Source organism: Myxine glutinosa, chromosome 4 (genome assembly GCF_964187855.1).
Source record: "Myxine glutinosa chromosome 4, kmMyxGlut1.1, whole genome shotgun sequence".
Taxonomy (NCBI): Eukaryota; Metazoa; Chordata; class Myxini; order Myxiniformes; family Myxinidae; genus Myxine; species Myxine glutinosa.
In genome coordinates this window covers 177821749-177837152 of record NC_136264.1, presented here as the reverse complement: position 1 = coordinate 177837152, position 15404 = coordinate 177821749, and the positions used below count along the sequence as shown (strand labels likewise).

Sequence of the window (15404 nt, the reverse complement as noted above, 5' to 3'; positions counted from 1 at the left end):
CAGTTCGGGAACAAAGTAAGGAAGGATGCATATTGAGTGAAAAAGTAAGGTTATGAAGGTGGACATTGCGGCCCAGACATTTCATTTCATTTATTGTTTTGCAGATACATCGATACATACATTGCGCCCCTGCAGGATCGCTAAAGGTGAACCAAACCTCCATCGAGTAGCTCACCTAAGCACCAGCGGAGCAGATTTGGAGGATCTGCATTCGATCCGCTGAATGACCACGTGTTTGATTCAGAAGCTGAAAATAATCAGATTCCTACTGATTCGGAGCATCTGTGAATGATATTGTGAAATCCGATTCCATCCGCAGGTGAGAACGGGTAAATGAACAGCAAGGTGAGGAGCGCATCAGGAAGAAGCACAGTAAGCTGATCTTATTCTCTCATCACTAAAGAATAACAGGTAGGCCACGTATGTACGTGTACAGACCTCGAGAAGATTATACCGTGTACGAGTCACTGCATGGGAAGCTCAGGGTTCTCACACTTGTACTTGTAGCAGATGGCTACCTGCCTTGGCAAGCGATATCGAGCTGCTTGCTAACGGAACACACACCGGGATGATCACAGAACGAGATCGAGGTCGGCATTATATAAAATTGGCCTTTACATTTTTAATTTATAACAGCTCAGTGGAAATATTGCCGCCTGAACTTCCTCTCTGAGAACAAGCGGCGTACTCCGTGATGCAACGCCCTCTGCAGGCAAAGCGGCGTTACGACACCAAATTATTTATCGACTTAACTTGAAAACCTCTCAACCTTCAGTTTTTCAATTTCACACCGAGGAAGGAGTTGGATGATATTAATAAACAAAAAAAAAAAGAAGACTATACAAAGTTGAAACGGCAACGCGAGGCGGGAATCCCCATTTCCCGGTATTCCGGCATGACGTCACTACGAACGCAGCCAATAGGGAAGTGCCAGCTGACTGCCTTGTGGACCATTAATTTGGGTTCCCCGAGTGTGCTATTACATCTGCTTCCCTGCTCTCGATAAGTGCTGTATCGTCCTGTTGCTGCTGGTTCGGTCTTTGTCGACAAATTCGAACATGTTGGTGGAGTGCGCACTTTTTCCGGTCTTGGCACTACTCTTGGCACCTGCCAGCGCACTCAAAGAGGGCGAGTGTGAAGGTGAGTGACCGGGAACTGAGCATGCGACTATTACCGGCAAGTTTTGGGGGACTTTGGGGAGAATATTTAGAGATTGGAATAATACTCGGTGTACGGCAGGTGTGGGTCGAGGGGGGTTGAAAGGTGTTATTATCTCGTTTTCCAGACTTTTCAAAACCGATGCTATTGATTAAGATACTAATAGTAATACCTCTCGAAAAGAGCAGGCCATTGTGTAATGATATATTGGCTATATTCCTTGCCTGTTGATGATCATTGGATGTTGAAGTTTATGGCACTGCCACGGTGGCCAAATTGTTTCCTGTCTGTTTACTCGGGTATCGTCCTGACTTTTGAGTTTACCCAGGTATCGTCCCTGATTTTTGAGTTTACCCAGGTATCGTCTCTGATTTTTGAGTTTACCCAGGTATCATCCTGACTTTTGAGTTTACCCAGGTATCATCCTGACTTTTGAGTTTACCCGGGTATCATCCTGACTTTTGAGTTTACCCGGGTATCATCCTGACTTTTGAGTTTACCCGGGTATCATCCTGACTTGAGTTTACCCGGGTATCATCCTGACTTGAGTTTACCCGGGTATCATCCTGACTTGAGTTTACCCGGGTATCATCCTGACTTGAGTTTACCCGGGTATCATCCTGACTTGAGTTTACCCGGGTATCATCCTGACTTGAGTTTACCCGGGTATCATCCTGACTTGAGTTTACCCGGGTATCATCCTGACTTTTGAGCTTACCCAGGTATCGTCCCTGATTTTTGAGTTTACCCAGGTATCGTCCCTGATTTTTGAGTTTACCCAGGTATCGTCCCTGATTTTTTAGTTTACCCGGGTATCATCCTCACTTTTGAGTTTACCCGGGTATCATCCTCACTTTTGAGTTTACCCAGGTATCATCCTGACTTTTGAGTTTACACATGTATCATCCTGACTTTTGAGTTTACCCGGGTATCATCCTGACTTGAGTTTACCCGGGTATCATCCTGACTTTTGAGCTTACCCAGGTATCGTCCCTGATTTTTTAGTTCACCCAGGTATCGTCCCTGATTTTTGAGTTTACTCACGTATCCTCCTGACGTTTGAGTTTACCCAGGTATCGTCCTGACTTTTGAGTTTACTCAGGTATCATCCTGAGTTTTCTAGTTTTTCTAGTTATATTTAGTTGTACGACCTTGCCCATCTCTACCCAAAGTATGTGAGCACTGCATGGTTTGCCGGAGGAAAATTCCTCAATATACCATTGGGATGCGTTGGTCCTACGATCGTTGAAAATCTCCAACGATGCTTTTTGTGCACAACGATGAGACTTTCACATGAAAGTTGAAACTGTAGCAATGTGAACGCACCTGGACTGCAAAGCAGGTAATGCGAATGCATGATGGATCTTGAGGGTGAGTTTTTATTTCTTTCCTTTGCAGTTTGCGTCACTTTCCTCGGGAAACTGGAAGCATCATTGGCAGAGAAGCAAGATGAGCGCACACCTGTGTTAATTGAGAAAAAGCTGAAAAAAGCATGCAAGACTACAAAAGGAAAGGACAACCGCTTTGTAAGTACATCTCAGCAGCACAATGTTACTGCACTTGATCATATAATCATACCTGGGTTGAGTTGTGTATCATTTTGGAGTCTGATAGGATGTTGTAGAGCTGGGTTTCTCAACCGGGGGTCTGAGGACACCAAGGGGGCCGCGGAGTGTGAAGAACTTCCATGAAAAACGTACCCGAACGCAAACAAACGATTGTTTTTTTAATCGAGCACTTTTATCATAGTAGATGACTTAGGCCTATCGGGGGAATACAAAAAAAGGGGAGGGGTATTTTGTCTAGGCCTAGCCCTGGGGGACCCTGGAATATTTTATTGGACACAGGGGAAGGGAAGTGGTGGAAGGGAAGTGGTGTGAGAATGGTGAAGGGTAGGCAGGGACAGAAATACAAGTTTGTGTGGCAAGGGTGCCTGGAGGGCGTGAATGGCGTTGGTGTCCTGTTTTCTGAGGAGCTTGTAGACAGTGTGGCGAGTGTGACTAGAGTGAGTGAAAGGTTGATGATGGTGAAAATGATGATTGGAAAGCACTTGGTGAACGTCATCTCGGGATATGCTCTGCAGGTTGGTCGGAGCGATGAAGAGAAGGACAAGTTCTGGTGTGCAATAGAGAAGCTGATGGAAAATGTGAAAGATGAGGAAGTTGTTGTGGTAGGAGGAGAACTAAATGGACATGTGGGAAGGAGTATGGACAGTTTTGAGGGAGTTCATGGTGGTTACGGATATGGTGTGAGAAATGGAGAAGGTGAAAGGATTTTGGAGTTTGCTGATGGAGCTGATTTGTTGATTTGTAATACCCAGTTCCAGAAAGAGGATAATAAGCTTGTTACATACACGTCAGGTGGGTCGACGACAACCGTTGACTACCTGATGGTGCGCAGGCGAGATAGGGGGCACCTCCGGGACACAAAGGTGACAAAGGCAGGTAGGAAAATGTTTGGAGAGCGCTTGGATTCGGAAGAGGGTCAGGGAGCGGTATTGAGGATTGAAAAGCAGATAGCGAAAGAGAGGTGTGATGTGATGGGGGTGAGTTGCTTGAAGGATGAAGTGGGACAAATCGTTGTGGACCCAGATGGAATTAAAGGAAGATGGAAGAGATATATGGAAATGCTGTTGAATGCAGAGAATGAATGGGATGGCAACATAGAGAGTAACCCAGTTTTAGGACCGGCAGAGAAGATAACTGAGAAGGAAGTTGAGGAAGCGATAAAAGCAATAAAATTAAAAAATCCACCTTTTAGAGGCCATTTTTCCCCACAGAGCAGGGGTTGGCCTTTTTTGGGCACCGTGGTCCCCTTTTTGAAGCAATGTTTTATGGCCGGATGCCCTTCCTGCCGCCAACCTTTTTGGTCGCCTGTTGCGACACACAGGGAATTACCAGTGAACTGGTACTCAATTTGCCGACCTCGGAAGGATGGCAGGCTGAGTCAACCCCCCTGGCGTTAATTCTGCGATCGACCGGGATTCGAACCCAGGATCCGAGGATCCCAAGCCGTCACCCTAACCGCTAAGCCAACACCAGGTATCAAGCGAAAAGCAATGAAAGCGATGAAAGCGATAAAAGCAATGAAGAGTAGAAAAGCGGGAGGGCCGACGGGAGTTGTGGGAGATATGTTGAAGGCAGCAGGAAGTTGGGGTGTGAAGAGAATGACAGAGATCTGTAATCTGGTGGTGAAAGAAGGCCGCATTCCAGTGGATTGGGAACTGAGTACCCTTGTCCATCTATACAAGGGGAAAGGTGACCCTCTGGAGTGTGGCTCTTACCCAGCGATAAAGTTATTGGAGCATGGAATGAAGATATTGGAAAGGGTGTTGGAGAGGAGGATAAGGAAGAAAGTGAAGATCGACGAAATGCAGTTTGGATTTATGCCAGGAAGAGGAACGACAGACGTGCTTTTAATTATAAGGCAGTTGCAGGAGAAGTACATGGAGAAGAGGAAGAAGTTGTTTTTTTGGGTTTGTTGATCTGGAGAAAGCATTCGATAGGGTTCCACGCGAAGTATTGACATGGGCATTGAGGAAGTTAGGAGTGGAGGAATGGTTGATCAGAGTAGTGATCGCAATGTACAAAAGAGCGCGCACAGCTGTAAGGACGAAGGACGGGAACAGTGGTGAGTTTGAGGTGAAGGTGGGAGTGCATCAGGGGTCGGTACTAAGTCCACTACTATTTTTAGCTGTAATGGAGGTGCTGGCTCAGAACGTAAAGGAGGGTTTACCGTGGAAGTTGTTGTATGCAGATGATCTGGTGTTGATTGCGGAAAGTATGGATGGACTGGAGGAAAAGATGAACAAGTGGAAGGAATGTATGGAGACAAAAGGTCTGAAGGTGAATATTGGAAAGACGAAGGTAATGGCAAGTGGTAAAGCATGTGGTGAGCTGGAAAGAACTGGGAAGTGGCCGTGTGCTGTGTGCAGGAAGGGTGTCGGCGTGAACTCCATTCAATGTACAATGTGCGCTGAGTGTGTTCATCAAAAATGTAGTGGTCTGAGAGGGTCATTAACCAGTGTGGCAGCTACATTCAAATGTAAGGTGTGCGCAGAGGGAGCTGCAGATGGAGGAAATGTTGAGTTGGATCTTGCAGATGGTGTGAAGCTGGAAGGTGTGAAAACATTTTGTTACCTAGGAGACATGCTGAATGGAGAAGGTGGATCAGACTCGGCAACGGTTGCCAGAGTGAGATGTGCATGGAAGAAGTTTCGGGAACTGAGTGGCGTGCTGATGAGGAGGGGAGTGTCGTTGAAGCTGAAGGGAAAGGTGTATGCTGCATGTGTAAGAAGTGTTATGATTTATGGGAGCGAGACATGGGTAATGAACGTAGAGCAGCAACGAAGGCTGGAAAGGGTGGAAATGCGAATGGTTCGGTGGATGTGTGGAGTATTGTTGAGAGAGAGGAAGACAAATGATGAATTGCGAAAGATGATGGGAATAGAGCCTGTGATTGATGCTGTGAAGAGAAACAGGTTGAGATGGTTTGGTCATGTGTTGAGGAAGGATGAAAGTGACTGGTTGAGAAGAGTGATGCAAATGAATGTAGAAGGAATTAGAGGACGGGGAAGACCGAGAAAGGCTTGGCTAAAGATGGTGAAAGAAGAAATGCGGGCAAGGGGGTTAACAAGGAGAGATGCAGAAAAAAGGGCAAAATGGAGAAGATTGTCATGGGGACCGCAAGGCTAACCCCCGCTCTTGCAGGGAAAATGGCCTTAAAATGCATGCTGTTGTTGTACACAGGGGGGCTGCAGAGGCTAAAAAGGTTGAGAAACCCTGTTGTAGAGGAAGCGCAATCAAGTCTGAGCTGTCTGGTCTAGGTTTGATTCCCGACCCAACTACTATATAGTATATACTGTCACCCTAGTACCTCCACAGGGAGGCGTTCCGTTCCTTTGAATGGAAGTTAAACCGGGTGTCCTGTGTTTTAGCATTAGATCGTGGACGTTAGATCCCATATTGTCTTTTGACCAAGAGTAGTTGAGTTATCACCGTCACCATGAACAAATTGAAAGTCGGCTGTAGTAGAACATCAGCGGTCGCGGCCGGACAGTTGGTATGGTGAAGACTTGTGCTCAAAGAGATCCCTTTGTCATCCAACCCTCCCCCCCCCCCCCCCCTCTCCTATAGTCGTTCCTACTAAGTGCAATTGGAGTCGTTGAAGTAGTCAAGGACATTGTATCAGCAATGATTCTACACTATAACAAACTATTGAGTTATGCGCTCTATCGAATGTCTGTCCCATGTTACCAATTATTACCTCCTCCACCGAATGTGGACGGTGTTTGTTTTCACCCTTGTTGGTTTGTCTGTGAGCACGATAGCTCAAAATATTAAAATATTATGGATGGATTCGGACAAAAGTTGATGGACAGCTTGGGTGTGTGACAAGGACGAATTTATTTGATTTCGGTGAAGATCCAGATGCAGACACGATAATTTTTTTAAAGTGAATCTTCACCATTGAGAGATAGGGCCAAAACAACATTGCACATACAGGTAGTGGACAAAAAAAATGGAAAGACCAATGTAAAGTGACAATACATTGCTTGGCCACCATGTGAGGCCAGTATGACCTATATGCGCTGTAGCAAAGAGTCCACCAGCTTCTGAAATTCTGCAGAAAGGATGCGGCACCATTCTTCCACGAGAAAGTAAATCAACTCACACCTGTTTGATGGAGGTGAAAAACATCGTCTCGGGTGTCATTCCAGAATATCCCATCAATGCTCGATTCGGTTCAGATCTGGTGACTGAATTGGTCATGACATATACATAACATCAGTGTCATTCTCATCAAACCACTGGGTGACCACACGTGCTCTGTGGATGGGGGCATTGAGGGGTCTCCTCTTGCAGTCATAATTATAGGCAACCAGGCCTGTGCAGCATTTTTACACATGGCCCTAAGCTTGCTGGGATGTTATTCGCTTCAGCAACACATTGGCCACACCTGTGTGGGAGTCATTGCTTGGTGTCCCACGTCCCACATATACCCAGGTATTTCCATTTTCTTGTCGTGTGTGTGTGTGTGTGTGTGTGTGTGTGTGTGTGTGGTGTGTGGTGTGTGGTGTGTGGGTATATATTGTTGTGGTTTTTAGAACCCTCCACTTTGTAAATATCTGTAATATTCCCTTATAAATAATCCCCTGTAAATACTCCCATTTTTGGTGTAAAGGTCAAAGGTCGCACCCTAGTTAGGCCACGAGCAACACGTAGCACATCATAGGCTTCTTCTTTAGTTATTTCATTAGTATGTGTTTCAGGTAAGGATCTGTTCCCAATAGTTGAATCTGCGTTGTATTAATTAAATAAGAGTAGGCCCCTTGTCAATTCATATTGCGGCGTAGCCTTCCTCCAAATTGTGTTCCTTGGCTTGCCAGTAGCGTTTGCTGCCTGGCTCAGCACCATTGAACACGAGGTCAGGCTTGGAGGAGAAGGGGGCGGAGCCACGGGAAGAGGTGTGGCCTCGCCCACCAGCCGTCGAGGGTGGAGCCAGTGAGCCCTCGCTGACCAACCAGGGCTGAGGTGAGCTCGTTAATAGGCGTGGCTCGATGAAGCGCTGCTTGATTTCTAAGCGAGTTATAAAAGCGCAAGCGCCAAGCCCTCTCACGGAGATGCGCGAGGGGAGGCCATTGATTAAGGACTGCGCTGGGGGATGCTGATTGTGAACGAACTGCGCGGGGAGCGCTCGATTGATTGTCACGTTGTTTGAGCGACCTGCGCGAGGGTACCCTCTAAGACGAACGTTGGGCGAGAGAGAGTTGGCCCGAAGATTACGTATGTGGCATCCCAGTCCCCCGCATAATTATAAGGTCCGGTCGCGCGCCAACGACACGCGAAGCTGCCTGCCATTCTTCGCGGCGGACCCGGAGCCTGGAACCATCTGCTTGGACCCTTATCTTCCTTCCCACCACCACCACCCCATTCGTGTAAGTGTGTTTGTACTGTCCTGGGGTGTGATAATATATGACTGTTTAAGGCTGCCCTGTGTCACTGCTTCTTCTTCTTCTTGTATATTCCCTTCTTTCATTTCCTCTTCGGGTTTCTTGTAAATAATGAATAAATTATATTTGTTCTCCCTTACTTTGGTTCCTCTCATCCGATCGCTTGCGTCCTGTCCCCAATTGAATATCGGTGGCACGATATAGGAACCGCTCAGAATCGGGTTAGTCTTTCTGCTAACGGCTCGAGCTTCGGATTGCTAAACCGCTCGGCAAAATTCCATCTTGTCCGTGGCTCGGGCAGAAGTAGTGCCCTGCTTTGCGGCGAGGTTGGCGAAGGTATCTGGGAACCCATTGACCAGTCACCCTGGTCAATCTCAACCCCGCAAAGGAGCGCGATATCTTCTAGGACTTGGACGGCCAGCTTAAAAGACGAGGGGATTAAACCCCCCTCGGTAAGGGATTAAACCCTCCACTACTATTTGTAGCTGTGATGGAGGTGTTGGCTCAGAACGTAAAGGAGGGTTTACCGTGGGAGTTGTTGTATGCAGATGATCTGGTGTTGATTGCGGAAAGTATGGATGGACTGAAGGAAAAGATGAACAAGTGGAAGGAATGTATGGAGACAAAAGGTCTGAAGGTGAATATCGGAAAGACGAAGGTGATGGCAAGTGGTAAAGCATGTGGTGAGGTGGAAAGAACTGGGAAGTGGCCGTGTGCTGTGTGCAGGAAGGGTGTCGGAGTGAACTCCATTCAATGTACAATGTGCGCTGAGTGGGTTCATCAAAAATGTAGTGGTCTGAGAGGGTCATTTACCAGTGTGGCAGCTACATTCAAATGTAAGGTGTGCACAGAGGGAGCTGCAGATGGAGGAAATGTTGCGTTGGATCTTGGAGACGACGTGAAGCTGGAAGGTGTGAAAACATTTTGCGACCTCGGAGACATGCTGAATGGAGAAGGTGGATCAGACTCGGCAACGGTTGCTCGAGTGAGATGTGCATGGAAGAAGTTTCGGGAACTGAGTGGCGTGCTGATGAGGAGGAGAGTGTCGCTGAAGCTGAAGGGAAAGGTGTATGCTGCATGTGTGAGAAGTGTTATGATTTATGGGAGCGAGACATGGGTAATGAACGTAGAGCAGCAACGAAGGCTGGAAAGGGTGGAAATGCGAATGGTTCGATGGATGTGCGGAGTATCGTTGAGAGAGAGGAAGACAAATGATGAATTGCGAAAGATGATGGGAATATTGCCTGTGATTGATGCTGTGAAGAGGAACAGGCTGAGATGGTTTGGTCATGTGTTGAGGAAGGATGAAAGTGACTAGTTGAGAAGAGTGATGGAAATTGATGTAGAAGGAAGTGGAGGACGGGGAAGACCGAGAAAGACTTGGCTAAAGATGGTGGAAGAAGAAATGCGGGCAAGAGGGTTAGCAAGGAGAGATGCAGAAAATAGGGCAAAATGGAGAAGATTGTCATGGGGACCGCAAGGCTAGCCCCCGCTCTAGCAGGGAAAATGGCCTTTAAAATGCATGTTGTGGTAAGGGGAGCGCCGTAATTCAAGATCCGCAACAATTGGTGTCAGGAGTGGGATGTGAACGGACAATATATATGTGTGTATGTACAGTAGTATGATATTTCAAAACATTGAGATTAAATTTGGATGAAACTTGGTGGACAGGTTTGTGAAAAAGACAAATTGATTCGATTTTGGTGAAGATCTCCATTGGGCCTATTGGTGGAATACAAAATGTAAACTGTTCAGCGAGGTGGAGATATGCGCTCTACTGAGTGCTGTCGAATTTTTCTTAAATTTTTTTTTTTAAAGTGCTTCTTCACTATTGAGAGATGGGGCCAAAAACAATGTATGGCTTGATATTTCAAACCTTACCGACCAATTCAGGTGAAACATGTTTGGCAGGTTAATTGTATGACAACACTGAATCTATTACATACAAAATGTAAACTGTTCAGCTTGGTGGAGGTATGCGCTCTACCGAATGCCATTCTAGGTCATTCTGACATCATCCTTCGTGACAAAATATTGTATTTGACTTTAAGAGTTATTCAACTTGTTTAGTAATGTTTACCAGTAATATTTTACTATTTAGTTTTCACATCTTTGGTCACAGTTTTTCCACTTATCCTCATTAATTAAAAAATTGCCTTTTTGTGTCTTTTTTATTTTCCTGCTTCTTCTTCGTCCTGTTAAATGTATTATTTATGTTTAAAAAATCCTTCGGGGGGGTTGGTTACGTCACAAACTGCACATCTTCGTCAAAAGCTGTGGAAATTTTCCATCATGACTTGTTTTGAATGAAGTGTTTTTTTTCTTTTTCATGGAATATCATTTGGATTTTTTTTATAACGATCCAAATTATATACCATTTCCTTATCTATTTATTTTGATTACAAGATTTTGGCTCATGAAAGAGTGAGGCCACAGAGGATAAAGTGGCATCGTACTGTCAGTGGGGAAACAATTGGCTACAACAAGCAACGGAATGAACGAACAGGACTGGAATGGGGGAGGGAAGAAACGCAGTAACTTGTAAATAAGAAGGTTCGGTTCGGTTAGAGTTAATGGGGGCATAAAAGGTTGTGGATGACACGTGATGTTAGCGCACCACATACTTGAAGCCTGGGAAGGAAGAGTGGATTGAACAGCCTCAGGTAGGGTGGTTCCATATATAGGAGAAGAGACCAAAAGTACAGTTGTCTGATTATCACCTGTTTGTGCTTTTGTTTTCTCTTTTCTCACAAACAGTGCTATTACATTGGAGCAACGGCTGATGCAGCAACTAAAATTGTGAACGAGGTGTCCAAGCCAATGAGCTACTACGTACCAGTGGAGAAGATTTGTGAAAAGCTGCAATATATGGATTCTCAGATTTGTGAGCTCAAATATGGTAAGACAGGACTCGTTCTACTACCATTGTAGTTGCTAATTGAAGCACAGAACTAGTAGTCTATGTTGTCGGCACTTTTGCTCCGACAGAGGGTAAATGCCAAGACGACAGCATCTTGTGATCCTTCACGGCGGATAACTAACTGTTTCGTTATCTTTGTATCCTGTTCTCGTATTGGCGTAACAATACTGTATTGCCACTAGGCTATGAGCCAAGGGGGTTGGTCGGTACCATACAGATGGAGTAAGGCTCATTGTGATTTTTAGCAAGATATATGTCCCTAGATATGAAAAAAAAGTGATAGCAGTGTATAACTCTCGGCCATCTCTGTGTTATCACCTGAAATATTATTATACGCCTGCTTCGCTTCGCCAAAAAATGTGATATTTGCTAAAATTGGAATAAATATGTTTTTAAGGACCACAGAGTGCCAATAATTTGCATACTGGATGCCAACTAATATAGTAATAGAAATATAGAACATTTGTGGGGGTTATTTATCAAAATATTGATATAATGACAAAAAATATGTTAAATTTAGTGAAAAAGTGGTCGAAATCGCTTCGAGTTCAGAATTCACATTGTACATTTTTGTCAATATTTCAAAAATGAAAACTCCCAGAGTAACATTTGACCCCTCAAAATCTTCGCAAGGAACCACTGCATTGGAATATATCATTACTTTGTAATATGGTGGTTGTTTGGGGCACATATTTTGGCAAAGTTAAAAATATGTTCAACCATACCCCCTAATTTTGATATTTTGGAACAAAACATAGCTTTTGAACATTTTAGGTTTATTCGTCTACTACTTTTGGTATCTCAGTGTAATTTTTGGTATTAGCTAGTATCCTAAAGTAGGTTTGTAACATCAGCTACATTATATTTCACAATGCATGCAAACTTGCTCCACACTCTAGGTTTATCATGATCTCTCGAACAAATACGATCTCGATCTCGATCTCGGCACTCTGTGGTCCTTAAAAACATATTTATTCCAATTTTAGCAAATATCACATTTTTTGGCGAAGCGAAGCAGGCGTATAATAATATTTCGGGTGATAACACAGAGATGGCCGAGAGTTATACACTGCTATCACTTTTTTTTCATATCTCGGGACATATATCTTGCTAAAAATCACAATGAGCCTTACTCCATCTGTATGGTACCGACCGGTCAATTTGGGGGGTCTGGCTCATAGCCTACACTGTATGTTGCCCATCGTAAAGCTTCGATTACACTCAGACTTTCTGGTTGTTGTTTCCTAGACAAGCAGATAGACCTGCGCACTGTGGACTTCAAGAAGCTCCGTGTGAAGGATTTGCGAAAGATCCTGGACGGTTGGGACGAAACCTGCAAGGGCTGTGCGGAGAAGTCCGATTTTGTGACTCGGATTAAAGAGCTCTTGCCAAAGTACCAGGCTTCATCTGCGCAGCGCGATTTGTGATACCTCACAAACAACTTTTGGCCGTGCTCCTTACATGGACCACTCGACATCAATTCAGCTTTGATAATTGTGTTGTTATCATTATTATTATTTATTATTGTCAAGCCTCAAAACATATCGTGCTTGCTGTAATGGAGATTAATTGATTAATAACTAACGCATTTGCAATTGTAGATTTTGATCAATCCTCCATTTCAGCATTTCTGCAAACTAATCAATAATTTGAAATTGCATATAAAATAACTTTGCGAATAAGGTTTTATCAGGATAGAGAAAAGGAATGCTGCATGAACGTGTTTCATCCAGCAGCAGCCACTTTGGAAGGATAATAAGGCGTATCTCGGGGAGAATCTCAGTAATGAAGAAAGTTATGAATCGACCACTTACTTGATCTTCTTTCTTTTTGTTTTCTTTATTGTGTAACAAAGCGATCTCATTTTGGTGGGTATTTGTAAAGCTGGCTTTGTAGTTCTTCGTTAATTGCTTCAATGCCATTCTGTATCATTCTCTGGATGCAAGGTATTTGCAATCAACTTGCATCCTAACAATTGTCCTGCATGCGGCAGGCATTCTAACTCTCGCCGTGTCCGAATGTACTCCCGACCCCGTTACCCCGTGAGACTTCCTCACGGCTTTCCTTGCACTTTCTATCGACGCCATTGCATTGCGAGGCACGCTGGTGTTCCTCCACCTTTGCGTGGCTGGACCATTTGATGACTGCCGCCCTGTGATGTCGTACTGCTTCATATGGATGCATTGTTGCACGAATGGAATGAAAATGGTGAGGAAGTGGTGTGCTTGTACAACTTTGTGCCTGGCTTTCCATGTCGTCAATAGATTTGTTGCCCTTTTCGGTTGATTTGAAACTTGTTCTTTGGGATAAACTGGTTGTGGAAATTTTCCCCTCAAGTGTTGTAGCTCCAGAGAATTAAACCATATTCTTCAACTTTTGTGGTCGATTAACTGTGGCCGTAAATTAAAGCTGTTTTTTTGTTTGTTTGTTTTATTATTATTATTTATTTATTTTCAACCCAAAAGTCTCATCGCTAACTACTTTATTGTCTTCAAAATATTAACGAGCTATTTGATATTTGCTTTTGACCAATTTGTTCCTGTTTAGTTTGAGATAAATTGTTGTTTATGGGGCCCATTGTTTAGTGGTTTTATTTATTTATTTTTTGTCGGTCCGTTTCGCAGTTTTAGCGTTGAAAATATGGATTGATTCATTCCACTCCCCCTCAACATGGAAATATTTTTCTGTAGGAACCACTCCATTATAGGTTTTTGTTTGTAGGGATGTGTGAAATCTACTAATTTATGGGGCTTAATCCGTTTTCCATGAATGTGCTGTTTAAATTATGAGAACAATTGATTTTGTTTTATTTTGATTACTTTTTTTGGTTAAAAAAGCTGCAGACTGTTTATGCAGGTTGGGCCAGAATGGGTACATCTGGCCCTTTGGTGTCCCTATACTTACCTCCTGGAGATTCCTACTATGGACATTTGTAAGGATGGCAGTTTGATGGAAATATGTTTGTCAACTTTGCATAAATATCATTGGGGTGGTGTTTCGGCATTGTTACCATATTTGATATTTGTGGGATCGTGGCTGTTCAGGTCTGGGTTTACTTATTTTGGAATAAAACAAAGAAAGCACATGTTCATTTTACTTCCTGTCTTTCATTTTAACTAGAGGATTGGAATAATAAAATATAGGTATCTTCACTACCCCACCACTGTAAATATTGGTGGATTAGATGTAGTATACTGCAATAAATTTAACATTAGACTTGACTATAACGTTCTGAGCCTGACGGCTTCCTGCAAGGGTGAGTTTGCATTGAGCTGGTCCACCAGGCCTTTTGCAGGATTTGCAAATGGCGTGGTGGACCAGCTCGTTGCGAACTAATCCTACTGGTGAAGACGTGTTGAATTACAGGTGTAAAATTGGATTGAAGCTGCAGACCTTTGGTAGAGGTATGGGAATAAATAAGAATTTTTGGCATTAAGCCTTCGTCAGAGCTGACGGTTAGCATGCATCCCATACCACAGCATTCACTTCCAGGAACCACATGAAGGAAGAGGGACCACCACGGAGCAGGCCCAAATGTCAGTGTAACAACTCATGGCCAGGTACAAAACAGAGCATCAGTGAACCAAGGACTCAGATCTGTGGAAGACATTATTGGATTTAATCCGAAACGGCGGCTTATGGATTGTGTCTCGTCCGTCTGTCCGTCCACAACCATATCTCGGACATGTATGGACCAAGTATGTTCATACTTGACATAAAGACTTCATGATGATACACATATGCACATCATTTTGCTTCATGATGCATTTAAATATGACCGACTGACGGCCATTTTATTTGTAAAAAAAACAACAATAACCGATGTTGAACACCTCCTCAAACATTTATTGGACATGCATTCAGTGATTCTGTTAACTTGGTAATGAATGATGGCTTACATATTATGTAAGTTTATTTTAATAAGTCAGTTTATTAAGTAAGTGTAATGTAAGATATGTAAGCTTACATTACACAAAATATGCATGTCATTATTTTCTTTCGAGATCAGATCTGAGATGGCCGACTGGCGACCATTTTGTTTCTTAAACGTGGCCCAACCATTTATTGGCCATGCATGGACCAATTTTGTTCAAATTTGGCACAAAGAGAATACATGAGAGTATACTTAAGCAGAAGCTTTTGTTTTGTAATCTGACAAAATATGGGTGACTGGCGTCCTTTAACTCCATACAGCAAAATTGCTAAAACCACGGGGGCATATATGACATTTTATGTCCTTTTTCTCCTTGTTGAACAAATCCTTAGCTCAAAATTCTCTCCAGCAGCAATCCCCTTACAAAGAACACCATAGTTACAACATTTCATGTCTCAACTTCATGTTAGCTGTAAATTCACCATTGGAGTTGTGAAGTT

The 15404-nt window shown here is 43.8% G+C and overlaps 1 protein-coding gene across 1 annotated transcript; it reads left to right on the top strand.

The window, feature by feature from the left end:
- The first annotated feature begins 903 nt into the window (after positions 1 to 903).
- Positions 904 to 14119, top strand: LOC137425516 (mesencephalic astrocyte-derived neurotrophic factor). The gene is made up of 4 exons (XM_068114030.2): positions 904 to 1140; positions 2557 to 2684; positions 10868 to 11009; positions 12279 to 14119. Exons 1-4 carry the CDS (start codon positions 1059 to 1061, stop codon positions 12455 to 12457), a joined length of 531 nt encoding a protein of 176 aa, XP_067970131.1. The 5' UTR covers positions 904 to 1058; the 3' UTR covers positions 12458 to 14119.
- The last annotated feature ends 1285 nt before the right edge of the window (positions 14120 to 15404 follow it).

Excerpts from the sequence above, each read along its gene's own strand:
- LOC137425516 (XM_068114030.2), top strand. The coding sequence starts at position 1,059 with ATGTTGGTGGAGTGCGCACTTTTTCCGGTCTTGGCACTACTCTTGGCA. Across the intron at positions 1,141-2,556 it reads CAAAGAGGGCGAGTGTGAAG|TTTGCGTCACTTTCCTCGGG; the intron begins GTGAGTGACCGG and ends TTTCCTTTGCAG. Across the intron at positions 2,685-10,867 it reads AAGGAAAGGACAACCGCTTT|TGCTATTACATTGGAGCAAC; the intron begins GTAAGTACATCT and ends TCTCACAAACAG.